The sequence below is a fragment of the Primulina huaijiensis genome, chromosome 13 (assembly GCF_012295235.1).
Source record: "Primulina huaijiensis isolate GDHJ02 chromosome 13, ASM1229523v2, whole genome shotgun sequence".
Lineage (NCBI taxonomy): Eukaryota > Viridiplantae > Streptophyta > Magnoliopsida > Lamiales > Gesneriaceae > Primulina > Primulina huaijiensis.
This window is the reverse complement of record NC_133318.1, coordinates 557,985-578,967: the sequence shown is the minus strand read 5'-3', so window position 1 is coordinate 578,967 and position 20,983 is coordinate 557,985. Positions and strand designations below refer to the sequence as shown.

Sequence of the window (20,983 nt, the reverse complement as noted above, 5' to 3'; positions counted from 1 at the left end):
CCTTAAGCGTTTGTAATTCTTTTATAATGCTGCCATATGGCACCATTCCGCCAATTTTCCTTTAAGGAAAGAGGCTCTTCGTGCCAATATATCTGGATTTTCAGGTACATATTCCCTTATGAGCATTTCTCTCCAAGGACTTGGCATCTTGGCGAAGAATAGCTGCATCGCTATATCTTCTTCGCCCCTGAATTCCATCTATATTTAGTGAATAACATAATGTATTCATCCACTAAACATATATCATGTAATTCAAGACTATACAGAGCTTGAGTGTATTTCTTCCTCTTCTCTGTATCTTGACTGTTAAAATAATCTACCCCTATAAATTGAGCTTTAAAAAGGGTAGCCATTCTTCCGGCTATCTCGCTTAGAGATTCTCAGGCTAAGACTGACTCCTTGGTTTCCACCGAAGTCATATCCCAAGCAATTTTCACTGATCCCATAAGACTCATTTCTAGGAGTTTAATTAATCTTTCTCTGTTGAGATCGAGTGTACCTGCTGCGATTCTCATAGCAGATGTCCAATCGTCTATGAGTTCTTCTCTGTTCTTAAAATCTAATACATCAAGGTCAAGCATAATCCTGTAAGGATGTATAGGATCTAAAACAGTTTTCCTATAGGGTGTTTGGTGCAAGGGAATTTGATTTCTCCTTGACCTTGTTCCTGCTGGGTGTGATCCTCCACCAGTATGGAAATCAGATTGAGATTCTCTCATGTTTGTATTCTGAGATCCCACATTTTTCCTTGGTGGTTCTTGAGAAGATGACCAAGCTATAGCAGGTATTTCACCTCCTGCTGTATCCATCTTCAGATCTACAACTTTGAGATTTGCGAAAGATTCCACAAGTTCTTGTAGATCCTCTAGACCAATCCTTTCTAGAATTGTCATCAGATAAATTTCTTTTCTGAGACAGACTTAATTAGATTGATCATCTTTTCTTCTCCAGTCAAAGGTTTTGACACTACTCTGGCTTTTCCTTGTTGATGTAACAAAGGTTCAGTACCAAATGGTGGTGGTAACCAACCTCCTGAAGTTCTTTTACTAGAACTGGGCTGTTGTTCTAGTTTCTGAATTCTTGTTTGAATATCCTTTATTATTCCAAGAATTTCTTCCTGGTTTTCAAGGATTTTCTCAACTCTTTGCAGTGAAAAATATAGCATATTGCCATAATTTTGTACTGTCTTCTGAATTTCTCTAAGATCTAAAGAGAGCTTAGAGGAATCTGGTACTATCTCCATAAACTTATTAGATTGAATCATAAGTTTACCTGAAGGTTCTGAGAAATCCCTTTCTGCTCCTGATATCTAACAATAGTTAGATGATCTTGTATATATTCCAAAATATTGGAATAATCCTTGTAAATTATTTTTCTCGAACCTAAGTTCGGATTCATAATTTTCGAAATTCTCCTCCTCAAACATTTCGTTTCTCTATAATCATAAATATTATGTTTGAAATAAATTAACCTTTAGCTCTGATGCTCTGATACCATTTTTGAAAGTGCGATGATCAATAATAAGGAATAAGGGTATAAATAGCATTTTTCAATATATTTTCTCTCTCCATGTATTGGGTTCTAACTTCAAACATAATAGGTACTGAATCGGATATTACCCATAAAATGATACCTTCTAACAGATATGCAGCATGTAAATTTACAATGTTTTTTTAAAGATATATGTAATTGTTGATAACTTTTTTATGCTCAAACAAACGTTATTATGAATTGTATTTTTTAGCAAAACGATTTTAGAATATTTTTAACAGAAAACATTTGTAAATAAAAATTAACACTTGAATTTCATTTCGTTTGATGAGGAAATTTAAGATTTCGAAAAAAATTGGAATTTTGAGGACAATTTAAATGGTACATTTCAGCACCTAAAACTTGTTAGTTGGAAGTTCTTAATCTATGTAATATAAGTTATGCTGGTGGGAACACGGGAAATCAGACTGGAATACATGTGGTTCAAAATCGATCGTCAAATATAGATTTTCACAATATACTTTTTATATATGATGAATTAAAGATTTATTTTAGTAAGTACTTTTGGCTAATTTTTTTCTTTTTACGTAAAAAAATTATTTAAAGATGCATTTAAGATTATCACGAACATCAACAAATCACTGTAAAACGTTTCCCATAAAGCACATGGACGCACTATTGATCTGAATTTCACAAAATATAAATCAAATCATACAAATACTAGTAGCTACGAAGACCAAAATGTGACAGAAAGATACCCAAAGTATGGGATGAACCACATTAAAATTAAAATAAGTTCAGTCGCTGTCTCCCTTGTAAACAAAGCACCTGGAATTAATTAAAATTAAAACCCATTAAAAACTGTGAGATAAGATGTTCCCAGTTTAGATGCAAGATAATTAAAAAGAAGGAAGAAAAAAGTATAATTTCCTTACATTGTGATATAAAATTATTCATTTAGTCCATTTTAAGACGGTCACTGTTCTGCCCAAAATTCATACACAGAATAATCTTCCCAGCACTGTCATCTTTCCTTAAAATGTTCAGAGCTTTTTGATATTCAGTCACTGGAACACGGTACTCAATTGCGGGAACAACTTTTTGTTGAAGAACGGCAGGCCACAAATGAGTTCTAATTTCAGTAATCACAGAAGCTTTATAACCCAAATCTTTAGATCGTAGATCGAAAACTGCAAATAGTAATAACTACAATAATAATAAACTGTACACTAAAAAATAAAAAAATAATGATTGGGGATGAGGGTTTTAAGAGAGCACTATTACAATGAAGCTGATGATTTTTACCTTTAATTTCAACCTGCTTTCGTTGTAGTATAGAGAGATCTATGTCACTAGATTTCATTCCATGCAAATCCACAATGACAATCTTAACCTTACCCATGATACGACAGCACTCAATATTACTCTGAAGATTGGAAGCTCCGTAATCAAGAACCAAATCAACACCTGAAAAGATGAATTTCAACCAAATGAAAATAAAATGCCTCCACAATTTGTTACACTTGACATGCTATTTGATAAGAAAATGTTAGCATAATTACCAGCGTACACGGTATAGAAGCAATAGAAGGACTTAATTAAGTTATTAATTTGTCATAGCTAAAGTGACAAACAAAGAGGCCAATCAGAAATGCTTCTATACAAACTCCATTTGGATCTCACACGATAGGACTTAATTTAGTTACGAATATTTTAAGATAAAGGTGATAGAAAGGACAACAGACATCATCCATTCTTTACCAACAAAGTGATAAAGAGGACAATAGTCATTACCCTTTCTTTTACCGACAAAATGATATCAACAATATGGAACATCTATTTTCATTCAAAAAACCATTAGATTTACTGATTGTCTAAACAGATAAAGTTTCTGCAGCAGAATTTGTGTTTCAAAAGAAATAATAAAAACACAACTTAATTGAGAGAAAAAATATGAAACTGAAATATTATTAATGTTTGAATGAATTTTCTTTACAAGTAATAGACATATATAGAGAATTCTAATTCAAGTAAAATCATTTAAAAACTTATGAAACTTGTGCTACACCAATCTCCTTCCCTTGAAAAAAAACTTGTCCTTGAGTTTTGAAGGTGCAAAGAAAATTTGTCTGGTGGAAAGTACTCAAAGATATCTCAGACATTGAAAGTATTGGAGATGTTCATACCAGCTGTATTGGAGAAAGAAATATTTTGAGAATGCAAAGATTATTATTTTATTAAGCAACAAATTGTTTACTTATATAACACAACCAAGAAACCATATAAAATCTACTGCTAGTGGAAGATAACTACTAAAAAATATAATAAAGATATAATCATAATCCTAAAATAATAAAAGATAAAATTAAAAATAAGCTTCTTGAGTCATCCCAATCAACACTCCTCCTTGGTTCTGAAGCTGCATACTTCATTTTCTATTCCAATGTTGAAGCCATCAATGTATGAAAAAGCTTGTCTTTGATCGTGCACGGTATATTGATGATGTCTGGATGTTTGTGTCGATTGGCCACGAATAACAGTGCCCTTAACATATCTACGAATTATTTTTGCTGTGTGGTGATGAATTCCCCTAGCACAATGTGTATACCTTTTCATCTCCATAATTATCTTTTTCTTCTCCACAATACCATTTTGTCGATGAGTGTTTGGTCCTGTCTTTGGTCCTCCTACATCCGAGTGGATCAATTGTAGCTTCTATGTAGGCCTCCAGGCCTTGTTTTGTTGAAAAGGAAGCCTTGTTTGTTTCCCATATTGATAGGCAACATATTTGTATCCTCCTCCTCTGATTTAGCCAAACTTTTATAACAAAATTATTTTTATTCATTGACGATATAGCAGAATGCTCCCTATTCATTAAATCCAAGACAACTTTTGCCTTGCATTTTCACTTTAAGTAACCTCTTATGTCTTTTGCATTTTTTATCACAATTTTTATCTCCAAAAAGCACCTTGTAGCCTTTTTCCGACAACTGAGTAACACTCAAAAGGTTTTGATTAATTTCAGGAACATATACAACATCATAAATTAATTTCACACCTCAGTGCCCTTCAATTGCTATAGTTCATTTGCGTTTTACTTCAATGTATTGTTTGTTTCCAATCCTAAATTTAGAAACAACAGTCTTGTTAAGCTCTTTGAAGAGCTCTCAATTATGAGTCATGTGATTTGTCCAAACACTGTCTATGAGAAAACTTTCTGTGGAGTAATTCATGGCAAAGCATGATGCCACAAACAACTCCTCCTCATGAGGTTGATCTTCAATAACTGTTGCTTCTTGTTGTTGAATTTTTCATATCCTCTCCACTCGCCCTAAATGACCAGACTTCTGACATCTTGCATATGGACTCCACCAACACTTATTTTGTGGATGATTTTTTTTTTTGCAGTAGGTACGAGGAAAAACTCGAGTGTTGCTATATTTTTTCTTGTTCTTGTCATCAAGATTGTTGTTTGATTTGGCTCGAAAAGCACCCTCCGTAGATGCTTCTTGCCTCACAAGTCTCCTTCGTTTTTGTGTCGTAGAACATTCAACAATTCTGCCAAGGTGTAATAAATACCTGACATATCTTTTGAGTTTCCAATATGGAAATTCTGGCTTCAAACTTTTTAGGAATTGTGACCAAGATCTTTTGAAAAATTCTAGAATCAGAAAAATCCGTATGAGTAGTCTGATTTTGTTGACAATACTGAGAAGTGCAGTATCCCATAGCTTCAGTTTTTCTCCACACAATGCTCTATCATATTACCAAGTGTACATTAGTCACTTCAGTAAGCCCATCCATCTGTGGATGACTTGTACCACTACATTTCATTGAAGTGTCGAACAATTTCCACAATGTCCGCCAAAAAATAAATTATAATTTACATCCCACTATCAGCTATAAGGTTGCAATTTTGTAAGGTGATGGATGTTTTTTCATCTTCAAGTCATTAATAGTTTGAGAGCAAATTCTTCCTACCGCCACTATCAGTGATCATACTTTATTTTTAAATACCTCGAGTACCGAATATTTTATGTCGTTGAGAGTCCTTTTCCATTTTCTTGGTTAGCAAAAAACGTTGAACAATATATTCTACTTCTTCAAATCACCACCTTCATTAATATCTTCTTGACCATCTCCCATATAATTAATTGATCGCCTATTTGGGCAATTATTTGAGAGGTGGCTAGTTTGGTTGCATCAAAAACACTTTCCAAGATTAGGGTGTTCGCAAGGGTCATTATTAGCAAAGCGGTTTCTGATTTCTTAGGTTGTATTGGGGGTAAAGTTTCGCCTCAAATAGGAGTAGATCTGTCATTTTGATTTTCATTTTCATTACCAGATTATTAATAGCACCGGTCACAATCCAAATTCCTTGGAAAGCCAACTAATCTTGAATAGTCAAGATTTAATCCACCAATACAACAAGCAATTAATCTATCCTCTATCTCAGACAAATTAACCTGGCATTCTATCAATAAAATTCCTCTGCGTTAACACGGTTCCCTTGTCGATAATTTTGATATTGTTGGTAGAGGAACTAATCATAATCCGGGGAAAGGAAACGTTATCGAAGCAACCTCTTCATCTTTGTCCATCGGTCGGGTTTTGGTGGGGTTTGGTTTTCGGGTAGTAATTTTGATCACCCGAACCGAAATCTTAGCTACCCGATTTTGTACCCGAAAATTTCTTGATGCTTCTGGAGCCCTATGGAGAACACAGTAAGTCGCTGGAAAAGCCAGCTGGAATTTTCTATAGTCACAGATCTCAAGGCAGCGGCCATGAAACTGCCAAGGTACAATTGGCCGCACTTTTATTCGAGGAGATCTTCAGTGCTTCACAGGCCACTAAGTCGACTGCAATGTTGGAGAAGAGCTTGAGTGCTTCACAAACCTTAGCTCTACACCACAATGAAATAACGAAGAACAATGTTGAGTGAAATATCTATAATACTTATAATGCATAATTTAATTAATATGTGGGTGCCCGAATCCGATCAGGCCATAAATTTATCACCCGACACCAATCCCAAATTCAAAAGTCGGGTTTGGGTTTTTACCCAAACAAGACATTTGCAAACATTAACTGACCCAATCGTTTGACAAATTAACCGCCCGATCGGGTTGGGTACTCGATATCCGAACCGTGCAAACACATTTTCCAATAGTTTTCGATTATATTGTAATTGTTGCCACCAAGCCAAGCCGATGATCCCCCTTTCAACTTGTCGGCTACTAGTTTCAATTGTCTCTCTTCAGGAATATCCAAATAGTAGGAAAAAAAATTTCATACAACGAATCAAGACAAATAGAGAAAATCCTCGATATGTAATCATACGTCGAAGCAATGCAATTCCATCTTCATCTTAAATTCCTCGTTGCTTGTTACACTGATTGTAAGCCCGATAATTGTGCTGGACTCATCTATGAAGAGAAAAAATATTTTCACCTTGTGCATCAAAAGCTCCCACATCCCTTCGTGAACCTAAAAAAAGAATACCATCATGCCTCCGAAAGTTTCACTGCACAGTCCGTGTCAAAAGTGGTATATTTTTTGCAAAATCGTGATCGGCTTGCTGTTCTGCGGGATTCATAGCTATGTAGCCCCGATCGATGGCGCTGACGATTGCCCATGGCTGCCCAGCCCTGTCGTGGATCCTAGGTCAATTTGAGCCAGATTTGTGGAGTTAGGGTGCCAATAGTTAGCTCTGCTACTCTGGCCCTACATCCATCTCAGTTCTGTAGTCAACACAGATGATCACAGCCATCATCTGTGTTAGCTTGCAAAGCGTGTCATCAACTGCATTGAGCAGTTGTTCGAGTCTTTCCCACTAGAATCATTATCAACCATTAAATTCAAATAAAAATCCCGATCTCTTATGCCAATTTTGGTGTAGCGGAAGGGATGTTTCAGAAGAAACAATAAAAACTCTACTTAATTGAGAGAATATATGAAACTGAAATACTATTAATGTTTAAAAAAATAAAGTATTAGATCTATATATAGAGTAGCAATTCAACTAAAATTTGGAAATAATTAAAATATAGAAAGTTATAATACCAAAATTAAAACGACACTAATTTGGAAACTTGTGAACCAAATTAAATGGAAACTTGTAAACTTGCGCCATGTTTTATGGCCTACCACATCATGGTGCTTAATAAATTCTGATGGGGGATAAAGAATAAAAAATATCATGCAAATTGCAAAGCATCAAATCTTTCAATAAAGGATAGATGCAACCTTACCTATACGTCTAGCTTTTTCGATAACGGTCCTTGCAAAGTTTGTCAATGTGTGATCAACACAAAAATCAGCACCGTAATGATGACAAATTGCAAACCTGTCGCTACTTCCTGAGGATATCATCAACAAGAATGAGCATATGCAATAATATAGAGAATTAAGACATCATAAATTGTCGCGGAAAGGAGAATGGGCTTAAGATTACAATGCAGTAAACAATCTCACCTGTGGAGGCAATAACTTTGAAGCCCATGTACTTTGCATATTGTATAGCCAATGTGCCAATCCCGTTAGAGCCTTCACGAATCTAAATATTATTGGACTCTAAATTAGTTCATGACTTTGATAATTTGTAACCAAAAAAAAAGAAAATATAGAGAAAAAAACTCTAATATTCTAAACAAATACAAACTGCGAAACAACTTGAAGTTATCTCTTAAGAAAGCACATTACCTCGATCACAAAAAAAAATTATAAAACTATTGTTGTCATTCACTTCGAAATTTAGGTATAAACAAGTGCAAAACAGAAACATGGAATCAAAATCACTTTTTCACTTTTTAAAATAAACTCGTTTAGATCGTCTTTCGGTAACTTTTAGTCTCGGTTCTCACCAAAATAGTTTTGTTAGGCGTCTTGGTTTCATGCAGTTTGAATAACGCTAGTAGTGAGATGCATGATGCATGAGGTAGGCCTGCAGCATCATCTAAATCAATATCCTCGGGTAATGGAAGAAGAAAGTTTGCCGGTACAGCCACGTGTTCAGCATACCCACCTCCCTCGAGAATGGCACAAACCTGAAATTCAAAATTTTATTTAATTCATTGCAAATTGTCATGCTTAAGTTCAATATATATATATATATATATCATGCTATAATGCATTTCTTCGGGGAGATGGCTATCTATTACCCTTTCTCCAACTTTCCAACAACTGACATTTCTTCCAACTGCTTCAATTATTCCAGAGCATTCAAGGCCTGGGCAGACACCATCAACACTTGTAGCCACATCAATTATGTCATCTCTATTGACACCAACGGCACACACCTTGATCAACACTTCGTGGTCCTTAATTTCAGGCATTTTAACTTCTCGCTGCTCCAAAATACTTGAAAACCAGCATTTTTTAACGACCATCGCCTTCATGTTCGAGCTAAGAGGTTGATTTCTAGCAAAGTGAACAAAATCAATGACACAGAAATAGTATCTTGAGGCCACACATATTAGATTGGAAAAGGTAAGTCGAAGAGATGGACTGTGGAGGAAGGAATGTGCGAGAAGAGAAAGGAAGTGGCAGCATGGCAGTGAAAGTCCTCAGAATGGAAATTGGATGTAAACCTTTTATTCTCCAAAAAAAAAAATTACGGGAAACCTCTGTTGTCAGTGTATAATATTCAAGTACCTAAGCAGGATTTCAGAAACAAAAAGAATATGGGGCTGATATAGGATATAAACATAAAAACTTTTCAGGTCAACTTCATGAAGATCCACCTAAACAAGCTAAAGGAGTGCAACGTTGAAATTGTTATATAAGATTTGAGGAACAAAAAGAGACAGGATTAAGAAACAACATCCAGGATATAGAAAAGTAGACTTTTTATTCTTTGCACACGATCCAAAATGAAATAACAAAGGAAAAATCTAGTGTTTAACTTATCTACCATGTTCAGCATTTGGTAAGATGTAACGACCACCATTGTATATCATGTTCAAGTTTATCAAAGATAAAACAGTAGGTCCCAACACTTATATTTAAATGTGAGTGATTTCACCAGTATCAAAATATACGATTATTAATATCCATGTATACAATATTATTAATTAACAAATGGACGATAGTGATCAATTAATGAAGGTAATACAAAATGCATTCTCCACATAATGTTACACGATTTATCACATGAAAAGTTATAGTTGATAAAGTACACTGCAAATTCTTTCACAATATGAATCAGGTAATGGGACACATAATTGAACAGATCAATACTAAGCGGAACAAATGAAATACAATGAAGAGCACCAAGGTCCAGTATGTAGGCTCTCTATTAGTGGATCAGATTTCTCTTCTGAAGATCTAAATACATAATAAATCTGGCAGTTTGATCATTGATGGTCTCATATGTTCCCAGGAAGTGGAAAAAGATATGAAGGTGCTTTTGCAATTATAAATTGAAATGCAGCACGACATTTCGAATCCCATTATATTAATATATTTGAATCTATGCTAGATGGAAAGCTATTGAGAGAAAGTGAGCCTAGCCATTTGATGATGCTAACTACCGATAGTCAACAACTTCAACTCATTTGCTGCTCAAGAAATTTGTGGATTGAAGATTTTAGTCTTAATTTCTCGAAGTACATTTGACAAACTTTTGAAAGGAGAAATTCCGGTACATTAGCTTAACTTGAATCCAAGAATAAAATCAAGTGTCAACCTACTAAAACTCATTGATTCCTGCTTTGGAGAGTTTGTTTACGAATGTTGAGCACAGATTTTGTGTAATACAAATCCATAGCAACATGAAGAAGGTGAATTCAAAATTTTGGCTGTTAAAATGCTTTAAGTCAAACAATTCTTGTCACTGTAAGCAGCTGCAGACTGTTTTTTTCATATATGCATCAAAATCTTTCATTGCATCTTCCCTGCTCCAATATGATTTGTGGGAAGCGCCACTAAATTTATTCACTTCACTACGTGTTCCATCTCAGCTATCGTAAATATCAAGTTTACGTCCAACAAACACAACATATGTTTTCTCCTAGATTAGAAAATAAATTTTAATCATCGTTATTTTCAATGAACCAAAGTATACAATACGCTAAAGACCAAGAACAAAATTGAAATCAAACGACTCACCATTTTAACACGAGCGACAGAAACAAGCACAACCAAATCTGAATAATAAGTCAATTATCCATTGCTATAATTTTCAAATATAAACACAAATTACAATACTACAACAAATTAACAGTAAAATCAAACAAATTTCATAATATTTTTCAAATTTAATTTAAATCCTTCCAAAAAGAAAAATAAAATAAAATTTTGCATCATGGAAAACTAATACAAATGATAGGCATCACATCGAATGTCTATGCGGGATTTTGTTTTTACAATGTTCATATAACGAAACCGCAATCAATTAATTATACACAGTAAAATTGAGACAAAAGCTTCAATCAAGGAAGATGAATCTTCGCAGACAAAAGCTTTACGATAGTCGGCGTATTGATCTTCCTTTAAAAAATGAAAATGAAAAGAAAAATAAAAATAAAAGAAGAACACTTACATTGAGAGAAAGTTGTTCTCCAAGTGAAATCGATTTTGGGATGGGGAGATGTTCGGAATTTGAGATAATAAATATAAAAATAAAAAATAAATTGGACATCGAGATTTATTTGAAAATTTTTTAAAAATTATTAGAGTAAAAATCACGGACAAGATGAAAAGAATTTCTACTATAATATTTATATAGTATACAACTCACTCACTGTGTTTTCAAAGAGAACACACTCTCTTAATACAGGAGAACAAACACCTCACAAATATTATAGAACTAAGAACTCAAATGCTATAGAATGAGAGAAAACTCGAAGAAGAAATGATTTCAGAATGGAAGGGTGTGATCTATTTATAAAGCCCCTTGTCCGTGTGAATACGCGTTATTTCCTTCAATTCTGCCAACCCAATTTTCTGCCCACTTTCTTTGACTGGCCCATTTTGCCGACATTTCTCCCACTTGGAGATTTGATTGAGAATCAAACACATCTCCACACATCTTTTCAATCTTATCATTCCTACTGCGTACGTTTCTGCTAGACCACTTGAGGATCTACACTGTAACGTACTATACTTTTTGAACTATTTTAAAATTTACGAAAAATTAAAATTTTCTTAAATACAAAATAAACTTTCAAATTTGCATTAAAATAACTTGCTCGTCTAAAAACATTTGCAATAAAAACAAACACAACCAAGTTTGCCAAAAGTAATAATCGTTTAAACATCATAAATCACTTATTAAAAATTAGAGTATTTGAAACAACATGCATAAAAGTATTCATAAAAACATGGGCAGTCCTCGGGTTTAGCCTCCCGCGCAGTCCAAGCCAGCTCATTGGTCCCCACCTCTCGTCTCCTCAAAGTCATCCTCACCTGCATCAATCAAGTCTAGTGAATCTAAAGACTCAACATGTATAAACTAGAAATAACAAGTAATACGTAATAAAACCACATGCATATTTAAAATAGAGCATACATACTTGAAACTTGAACATGCATATATAAGCTTGAACATACATACATAACACAGACGTGCCATAAACGTAAAACTTTTCTTAAACATGCTTGCATCATATATACTTGAACATACATAAATTTCATCATTTTGCGTAGAAATATGTTTCAAAACAAGTGACTCATACATAAATGTGCCTGATCAGACTAAACCACAGTACTGGGCTGGCAGAGAATGTCCACTACCACATACATGAGATCCCCGGTCATGTTTTACCGGGTGGATTGGTCCCTGATCATGCTTTACCGCTTTCCATTCTTGATCTAAACCCAATCATGCTTTACCGGGGTGGAGAGGTCCTCGGCTACGTTCATTGACTTCCAAACCCGTTCATAATTTGGTCACAAGACATTTAGTATACCTCAAAAACTTAAAATATTTTCTTTTGCACGTCGAACAAACTTACTTGGCGTTGAGGGATTCGTTGGATCTCGCTTAGGGCCACTGCTGTACATACTAACATGAGTTCAAATACTTATCTTTCATAACTAAGACGTTTTAGTCATGCTCACACCCAAAAATGACAAATTTCCTTATGACGTTCTAAATCTCTCGGGGCTCGACCTCGTTTAATCATCGTACTAAATCATGACATCAAACCCCAAAACAATCCCAAAAAAAAATTTAAATTTAAAATTTTTTTTTATGGAGGACACGCGGCTGACTTGCTCGCACAAGGGTACAACGCTGGACCCTGTGTAATGGTCCAGGTATGGGTCCGGGTAAATGCTGGAATTTCGCATTTCGAAGGAAACAAGGGCACGGACCCCGTGTCAGGGTCCGTATACATGTTGGCATTGTAAACCAACGGAGAAACACCACACTTATTGCCTATTCCTCCTAACTCGATCATACGGACCATGAACCAACACCTCGAGACCCATCCAAGGATGCTACAACATTAACTCAAACCCATACAAACGCCCCAAACTACGACGCACTCCAAACAACGCAACACAACCCGTAAACACGACATTTTGACGTCAAAACGCATCCTACGACTTCTAACGCAATCAAGTGCCTATCGACGCTAACCGACACACCAAAAACCATCCCAACATCATACTCAACATACTTAAACACAACAGCGGTCACCGGTCGATTCCCAATGAAGCCTGCAATAATTAAACTTTCAAGAACACATCAAAACACATTTTCATAAAAGTCGTAGTTTGAGCAGTCTTACGAAAACGATCATAAATCACTCATTTCTTGTCCAAAAATTTCTAATTTACTGTCAAATCAAAGGTATCAAAAATTTCTACGTTTTATATGTTGGAAGTTTTTCCAGAAAATTGACCAAAAAATCACAGTATTTAAAATGACAGCAAATTTCAAGTTTTGAGATCCAAAAATCATTTCAAAAGTGATCCAACCATTTTTGCTCAAACTTTTGCATGACATACACATGTTTTTCATACAATAAACATCAAAATTATTACTATGACAAGATCGATGCGAAAACGAAAGAATATACATGCCTTTTGATTTTTAAAGTTACCGAAACGACGATACCGAAGCGGGGATGATGCGAGGGACGATCCGGGACGAACGTGGCACGATTTTTCTCGAATAAAACCCAACAAAAATTGCTGGAAAATACAGAGGAGAGGGGCTGCTGCTCTTGGTTCTTAGAACCCTAAAATTTTCTTCTAAAAAAAATGAGATGGTATGAAATGAAATGTGTGTGTGTGTGTGTGTATCAGCCGTGTAAGTGTGTGTGTAGATGTGTGTGCGTGAGTTTGTGTGATTAATTGGGGTTAAAATGTTTAATCACCCAATTAACATGCTAATTAAAAATACTAATTAAATTGTTACTAAAAAAATGCTAGTTTAAATGCTAACTCACTTTAAAAATTTAAAATACACAATTGATAAATCTTAAAAGTTTTAAAAATCTTAAAATCACTAATTAATTAAAGTTGGCTTTAAAAATGCTAAAAACTTAATAAATCGTTTAAAATGTCTCAATCCTAACTTAAAACAAAATACTACATTTTAAAATTGTCAAAATCGTCGCCGGTCTCTTTTCCTCGATCCCGCGTCGAATAATCGCCTGAAACATGAAATTCAAAAAAAATTATGAAACTCAAAAAAACATTTTAACGTGCATCACATAAACATAAATAATTTAAAATGATGCAATTAAATAGATCATGCATCGCTATAAATCATTTTAAACTTAAATAAACAATTTGACAATTTAATAAATGCACGGGTTTGCGTGTACTGAATTTGGGCTCTACAGTTCCTCCCTCACTTAAATAAATTTCGTCCTCGAAATTAAGTCTTACCAAACAGTTCCGAGTAGCGATTCCTCATATCTGCCTCGGTCTCCCAAGTGGCCTCCTCCACTGATTGATTTAGCCACCGGACTTTGACCAACTTGGTCACTTTGTTCCGAAGTCTTCGTTCCTGTCGGTCTAGGATTTGAATAGGTCTTTCCTCATACGATAGATCTGGAGCCAACTGCAACGGCTCATAGATCAAAACATGCGAAGAATTTACTAGGTACTTCCTCAGCATTGAGACGTGGAACACATTGTGCACACCGGTCAGATTCGGCGGTAGGGCTACACGATAAACTAGTGTCTCAACTCTTTCAAGAATCTCGAACGATTCAATAAACCTCGGACTAAGCTTGCCTCTCTTCCCAAATCTCATAACACCCTTCATAGTTGCTATCTTTACGAAAACGTGATCACCTACGACAAACTCTAGATCCCTTCTCCTCTTGTCAGCATAACTCTTCTGACGATTCTAGGCGGTCTTCATCCTGTCTCGGATCTTGACCACTACATCTGCAGTCTGCTGAACAATCTCTGGACCAAGTTCCGATCTCTCACCGACTTCATCCCAATGAATCGGCGATCTGCACTTCCTCCCATATAGTGCCTCGTATGGAGCCATACCTATAGATGATTGGAAACTGTTGTTGTAGGTAAACTCCACTAGAAGTAGCTTCGATTCCCAATTCCCATGGAAATCGATCACAAAAACTCTCAACAAATTCTCCAAAATCTGAATCACTCGCTCAGACTGGCCATTTGTCTGCGGGTGAAATACTGTACTGAATAGCAACTTCGTCCCTATGGTTGCATGTTAACTCTTCCAAAAGGACGATGTAAACCTCGAGCCCCTGTCGGACACAATAGAAACTGGGATCCCGTGCAACCGGACTATCTCCCTGATATAGAGCTATGCATACTGAGTCATGGAGAAAGTCATCTTCACTGGCAAGAAGTGTGCCAACTTAGTAAGTCGATCCACTATAACTCAAATAGGATTGGATCCTCTGACTGACCTCGGCAAACCAACAACGAAGTCCATGGTGATATTCTCCCATTTCCACTCGGGGATAAGGAGCGGCTTAAGCATTGCTGCTGGCCTATGATGTTCTGCTTTTACTTGTTGACAAGTGAGATATTCTGATACAAATCGGCGGATGTCTCTCTTCATACCTGGCCACCAATACAGAATCTGCAAATCCTTGTACATCTTGGTACCTCTTGGATGAATGGAATACAGAGATGCATGTGCCTCTGTCAAAATATCCTCTCTGATCGACTCAACACTAGGCACCCACATCCTTCCTCTGTACTTCACAATACCATCAGACACAGTATAGAGTACACAGCCCTTGGCCTCATCCTTCAGTCTCCATTTCTGCAACTGCTCATCTGAAGGCTGACCTCTACGGATTCGGTCAAACAAAGAAGACTGGAGTGTCAGATTACACAGCTTAGGAGCTCTGTCCTTAGGATAAACCTCTAACCCAAATATCTGAATCTCTGACTGAAGAGATCTCTGAACTGACAATTGTGCCACGACTGCAACTTTTCTGCTCAAGGCGTCTTCCACAACATGAGCTTTCCCCAGATGGTAGCTAATCTCACAATCGTATTCTTTTACCAACTCCAACCACCGTCTTTGTCTCATATTCAATTCTTTCTGCGTGAAGAAGTATTTGAGACTCTTGTGATCAGTAAATATCTGGCATTTCTCGCCATACAAATAATGTCTCCATATCTTCAACGCAAAGACAACGGCAGCTAACTCAAGATCATGAGTCGGATAATTCTTCTCATGCACCTTCAACTGTCTGGAGGCATAAGCTATAACCCGACCATGTTGCATCAAAACTGCGCCTAATCCGAGCTTAGAAGCATCGGTGTATAGCACAAAATTGCCTTGCCCTGCTGGCATGGCTAACACTAGCGTTGTGATAATAGTTTGCTTCAAAGTATCAAAGCTCTTCTGACATTCATCACTCCATATGAATTTAGCATTCTTCTTGGTCAATGAAGTGAGTGGTACTGCTATCGAAGAAAATCCCTAAATAAATTTCCTGTAGTAGCCTGCTAAGCCTAGGAAACTGCGGATCTCTGACGCTTTCTTCGGCTCAACCCATTCTTTAACTGCTGCCACCTTAGCTGGATCCAACTCGATACCACTTCTAGATATTATATGACCCAAAAACGCTATCTTCTCCAACTTTTTACTCATGGCTCTTCGAGTAAATGAGAATGTTGTCAATGAAAACTATGACGAACTGATCTAGGTAAGGCTGAAATACTCGATTCATGAGGTCCATAAATATCGCTGGAGCATTCGTCAGTCCAAATGGCATCACTAAGAACTCGTAGTGCCCATATCTGGTTCTAAAAGTTGTCTTAAGAACATCTGCATCTTTTACCTTCAGTTGATGATACCTTGATCGAAGATCTATCTTAGATAACACTGTAGCTCCCTGCAACTGATCGAACAAGTCCTCGATCCTTGGGAGTGGGTATTTATTCTTGATCATTACCTTGTTCAGTTCTCGGTAATTGATGCACAGTCTAATGCTTCCATCTTTCTTCTTCACAAAGAGCACTGGTGCGCCCCATGGTGAGAAACTATGGCGGATGAATTCTTTGTCTAGAAGCTCCTGAATCTGCTGTTTGAGTTCTAACATCTCAGCTGGAGCTAACCGGTACGGTGCCTTAGAGATTGGCACGGTGCCTGGCACAAGGTTAATGGAAAACTCCACCTCTCTCTCTGGTGGAAGGCCTGTGACGTCATCAGGAAAAATGTCATGAAAATTTCTTACTACTGGTACATCAGATATAGACGGAGTTGGTACGTCAGACGCCGAAACAATGCTGGCCAAGAAAGCCTGACAACCCTTGTGAATAAGTCTCCGTGCCTGCATGCATGAGATCATGCGAGGGAAACTCTTCCATCTATCTGGCTCAAAGAGAAACTGCTCCATGCCCAAAAGTCTTACCAGCACTGACCTTTTCTGAAAATCAATAAGAACTTTGTTCTTCGTCAGCTAGTCCATTCCCAGAATGATATCAAACTCTGGCATCGGCAACACAATCAGGTCGGCATACACTAGGTGGCCCTGCAGTTCTAGATCGATGTCCCTGACCACGCTAGTAGCTGATAATTCTTCTCCTGATGGGACTGTCACTAAATAGTTCACGTCGAGTCCAATACACTTAATGTCCAAGTGATTAGCAAACGTCTCTGAAATAAAAGAGTTTGTGGCCCCTGAATCTATCAGGGCCTTCGTGGCTACTTTCTTTATGAAAATATTTCCTGAGAGATGTTGGCACAACACACAAAACTTATATCCCCAAAATAATAAACTTAACCTTAAGCATAGCAGAAAATTTCTATACCAAGTCACCAAAATATTAACTAGCACACTAATAATCCCAAATAAAATTTGAAATAAGCATAGCAAGGATAATACGGTGCTGAAATGAATAAGTTACCAGTCAACAAGGTCGTGTCTGGGTTCGCCTCCTCTGCCTGCATGGCGAACACTCTTCCCTGGGTCGGCTGCCTCCACTGTGGGCACTCCTTCAACACATGATCGCTGGCTCCGCATTTGAAGCATTTGATCGATCCCATTAAACATTGTCCCGGATGCTGGTGGTGGCACTTCGGGCACACTGGGTACTCATCGGGCTTCTGTGGAGTCTTTTGTTGAGGAATAAGACCCTGACCTTTCGGCGGTCCCTAAAATGGTCTCTTTCCATGTTGCCCTTGGAAAGGCCTCTTAAACTGGGGTCGCTGCTGTTGCTGCTGCTGAGGTGCCTGATAGGGCCTCTTGCCCTTCCTATCGACCTCAATGTCTCTCTGGTCCTGCTCTGCCGCCAAAGCTCTCAACACGGCAACTGCATAAGTCGTAAGACCAACAACTCTCACATCACGATGCAAGATCGGCCGTAACCCATCCATAAAATGCCTCAGCTTCTCCCGGGCATCATTAGCAATTAGGGGCATGAAGTAACACCCCCTCTCGAACTTTCGGACGAACTCCGCCACGCTGCTGTCTCCCTGTGCAGCGTCATAAACTCCCTGGTCAGACAAGAGCGTACTTCCTCAGTGAAGTACTTGGAGTAGAAAACCTCCTTGAAACCGTTCCACGTCAGTGTTTGTAAGTTCACTTACGCTGATGCACTTTCCACCAAAGTCTAGCATCTCCTGTCAGAAGGAAAGTGGCACACCTGACCCTATCTATGTCCTGCAACTCCATAAACGCAAAGATTACCTCGATGGACTTAATCCATCCTTTCGCTATCATCGGGTCAGTAGTCCCCGAGAACTCCTTCGGATCCATCCTCCTAAACCTCTCGTAAACTGCCTCCGGTCTGGGCCTCGCCCCTGTATCCACTGTAGCTTGGTTCCCTTCAAACTGTGCGAAGAACTGAGTCATCCCTGCAAGCATCTGGACCTGCATATCTGGGGGTGGACGAGGAGGAGTGACTCTCTCCCCATCCTGAGCTTCCCTATTCTCATCGCATGCTTCACGTACAATCCTATGTCTGGGAGGCATACTGTTCCAAGATTTACTCAACACGTAAAACCAACATGCATGAACATAATACTAATATCATAAGATGCACGTAATTTGAACTCAAACATGCACATGCTGAAATCATGACTTGATACTTATTACATGAAAGAATTTAAAACTTTAAAACTTACAGACTTGAGGTGTGACTTCGTGAGCTTCTCGCAACTGGCAGTAGGCATAAACCTTTACAAGAACACCGCTCTGATACCAACTGCAACGTACTGTACTTTTTGAATTATTTTAAAATTTACGGAAAAATTAAAATTTTCTTAAATACAAAATAAACTTTCAAATTTGCATTAAAATAACTTGCTCGTCTAAAAACATTTGCAATAAAAACAACCACAACAAAGTTTGCCAAAAATAATAATCGTTTAAACACCATAAACCACTTCATAAAAATCAAAGTATTTGAAGCAACATGCATAAAAGTATTCATAAAAACATGGGCAGTCCTCGGGTGTAGCCTCCTGCGCAGTCCAAGCCAGCTCATTGGTCCCCACCCTTTGTCTCCTCAAAGTCATCCTCACCTGCATCGATCAAGTCTAGTGAGTCTAAAGACTCAACATGTATAAACTGGAAATAACAAGTAATACGTAATAAAATCACATGCATCTTTAAAATAGAACGTACATACTTGAAACTTGAACATGCATATATAAGCTTGAACATACATACATAACATAGACGTGCCAGTGCCATCAACATAAAACTTTTCTTAAACATGCTTGCATCATACATACTTGAACATACATAAACTTCATCATTTTGCGTAGAGATATGTTTCAAAGCAAGTGACCCATACATAAATGTGCTTGATCAGACTAAACCACAATACTGGACTGACAGGGAAAGTCCACTACCACATACATGAGATCTCCGATCATGCTTTACAGGGTGGATTTGTCTCTGGTCATGCTTTACCGCATTCCAATCCTGATCTAAACCCGGTCATGCTTTACCGAAGTGGAGAGGTCATCGGCCACGTTCACCGACTTCCAAACCCGTTCATAATTTAGTCACAAGACAATTAACATACCTTAAAAACTTAAAATATTTTCTTTTGCACGTCGAACAAACTTATTTGGCATTGAGGGATTCGTTGGATCTCGCTTAGGGCCACTGCTGCACATACTAACATGAGTTCAAACACTTATCTTTCATAACTAAGACGTATTAGTCATGCTCACACCCAAAAATGACAAATTTCCTTATACGTTCTAAATCTCTCGGGACTCGACCTCGTTTAATCATCGTACTAAGTCATGACATGAAACCCCAAAAAAATCCCAAAAAAAAAATTATGGAGGACACGGACCCCGTGTAAGGGTCCGGGTAGATGCTGGAATTTCGCATTTCGAAGGAAACAAGGGCACGGACCCTGTACCCGGAATATCATTAATTTCTTCAACTGCAATTAAGCTACAGACAATTCCCAAAATCACTTCAGTATCGGACGAAAATATCGTTGGATTGCAACTGATTTACGGGTTTCTTCACAAATTCGAAATATGTAGTTTTTAGTTTCTGTAAAATTTGCGAGATTTGATGGAAGGTGGTGAGCTTCTGCGTCATTATTTTTGCAGCCATGACGATTAATAATCTATTTTTTTTGTTCATCTGGAAATGTGAGTTGCTAAAACTAGTCATATACCAAGTTAAAATTTGGTGACACGATCATGAAAATTGAAGTGCTGGATGTGTCAATAAAAAATTTTGGTTGTGCTATACCAAGTGAAATTGGAAATTGCACAAACGTAGAAGTTATCGTTTTGTCAAATTCATGGGATCTTATTCCAGATGTTTCCGGGTTAAAGAGTAGTTCTAAATCTAGAAAATCGGCTTTTTACAGATGATGAATTCAATTTTTATAACGATAACTTTCTTGCATTATTTTTTATTGTATATGTCAAAAAACTCAATTTTCTACTGTATTTTTGTTGATTTGTTTTTTTATATTAATCTGATTGATACTATATTTTTGTAGAGTTTATAATATATCTTGAATTGAATTACTATATATTTTGATTGAATTGATGCAATATTTTGGTTGATTACATGTTGTGTATATTAACTATATGTGTACAAAA

At 37.0% G+C, this 20,983-nt stretch overlaps 1 protein-coding gene across 4 annotated transcripts in view; it reads right to left on the bottom strand.

Annotated features, from left to right (window-relative positions):
* Nucleotides 1-2,102: 2,102 nt before the first annotated feature.
* Nucleotides 2,103-20,983, bottom strand: part of LOC140990917 (uncharacterized) — a 57,453-nt gene continuing 38,572 nt past the window's right edge. Inside the window, exons 1-9 of one of the 4 annotated variants that reach the window (XM_073460784.1) lie at nt 9,396-9,480; nt 8,652-8,910; nt 8,516-8,537; nt 8,355-8,434; nt 7,966-8,047; nt 7,743-7,850; nt 2,797-2,958; nt 2,427-2,681; nt 2,103-2,319 (exon numbers count right to left, since the gene is read on the bottom strand). In XM_073460784.1, coding sequence (XP_073316885.1) covers nt 2,449-2,681; nt 2,797-2,958; nt 7,743-7,850; nt 7,966-8,047; nt 8,355-8,434; nt 8,516-8,537; nt 8,652-8,910; nt 9,396-9,439 — 990 coding nt within the window. In that variant the 5' untranslated portion in view covers nt 9,440-9,480 and the 3' untranslated portion in view covers nt 2,103-2,319; nt 2,427-2,448. Of the gene's footprint in view, nt 2,320-2,426; nt 2,682-2,796; nt 2,959-7,742; nt 7,851-7,965; nt 8,048-8,354; nt 8,538-8,651; nt 8,911-9,395; nt 9,493-20,983 lie in introns of those variants that run through there. The other 3 variants (XM_073460782.1, XM_073460780.1, XM_073460781.1) reach the window with 3 other exon arrangements.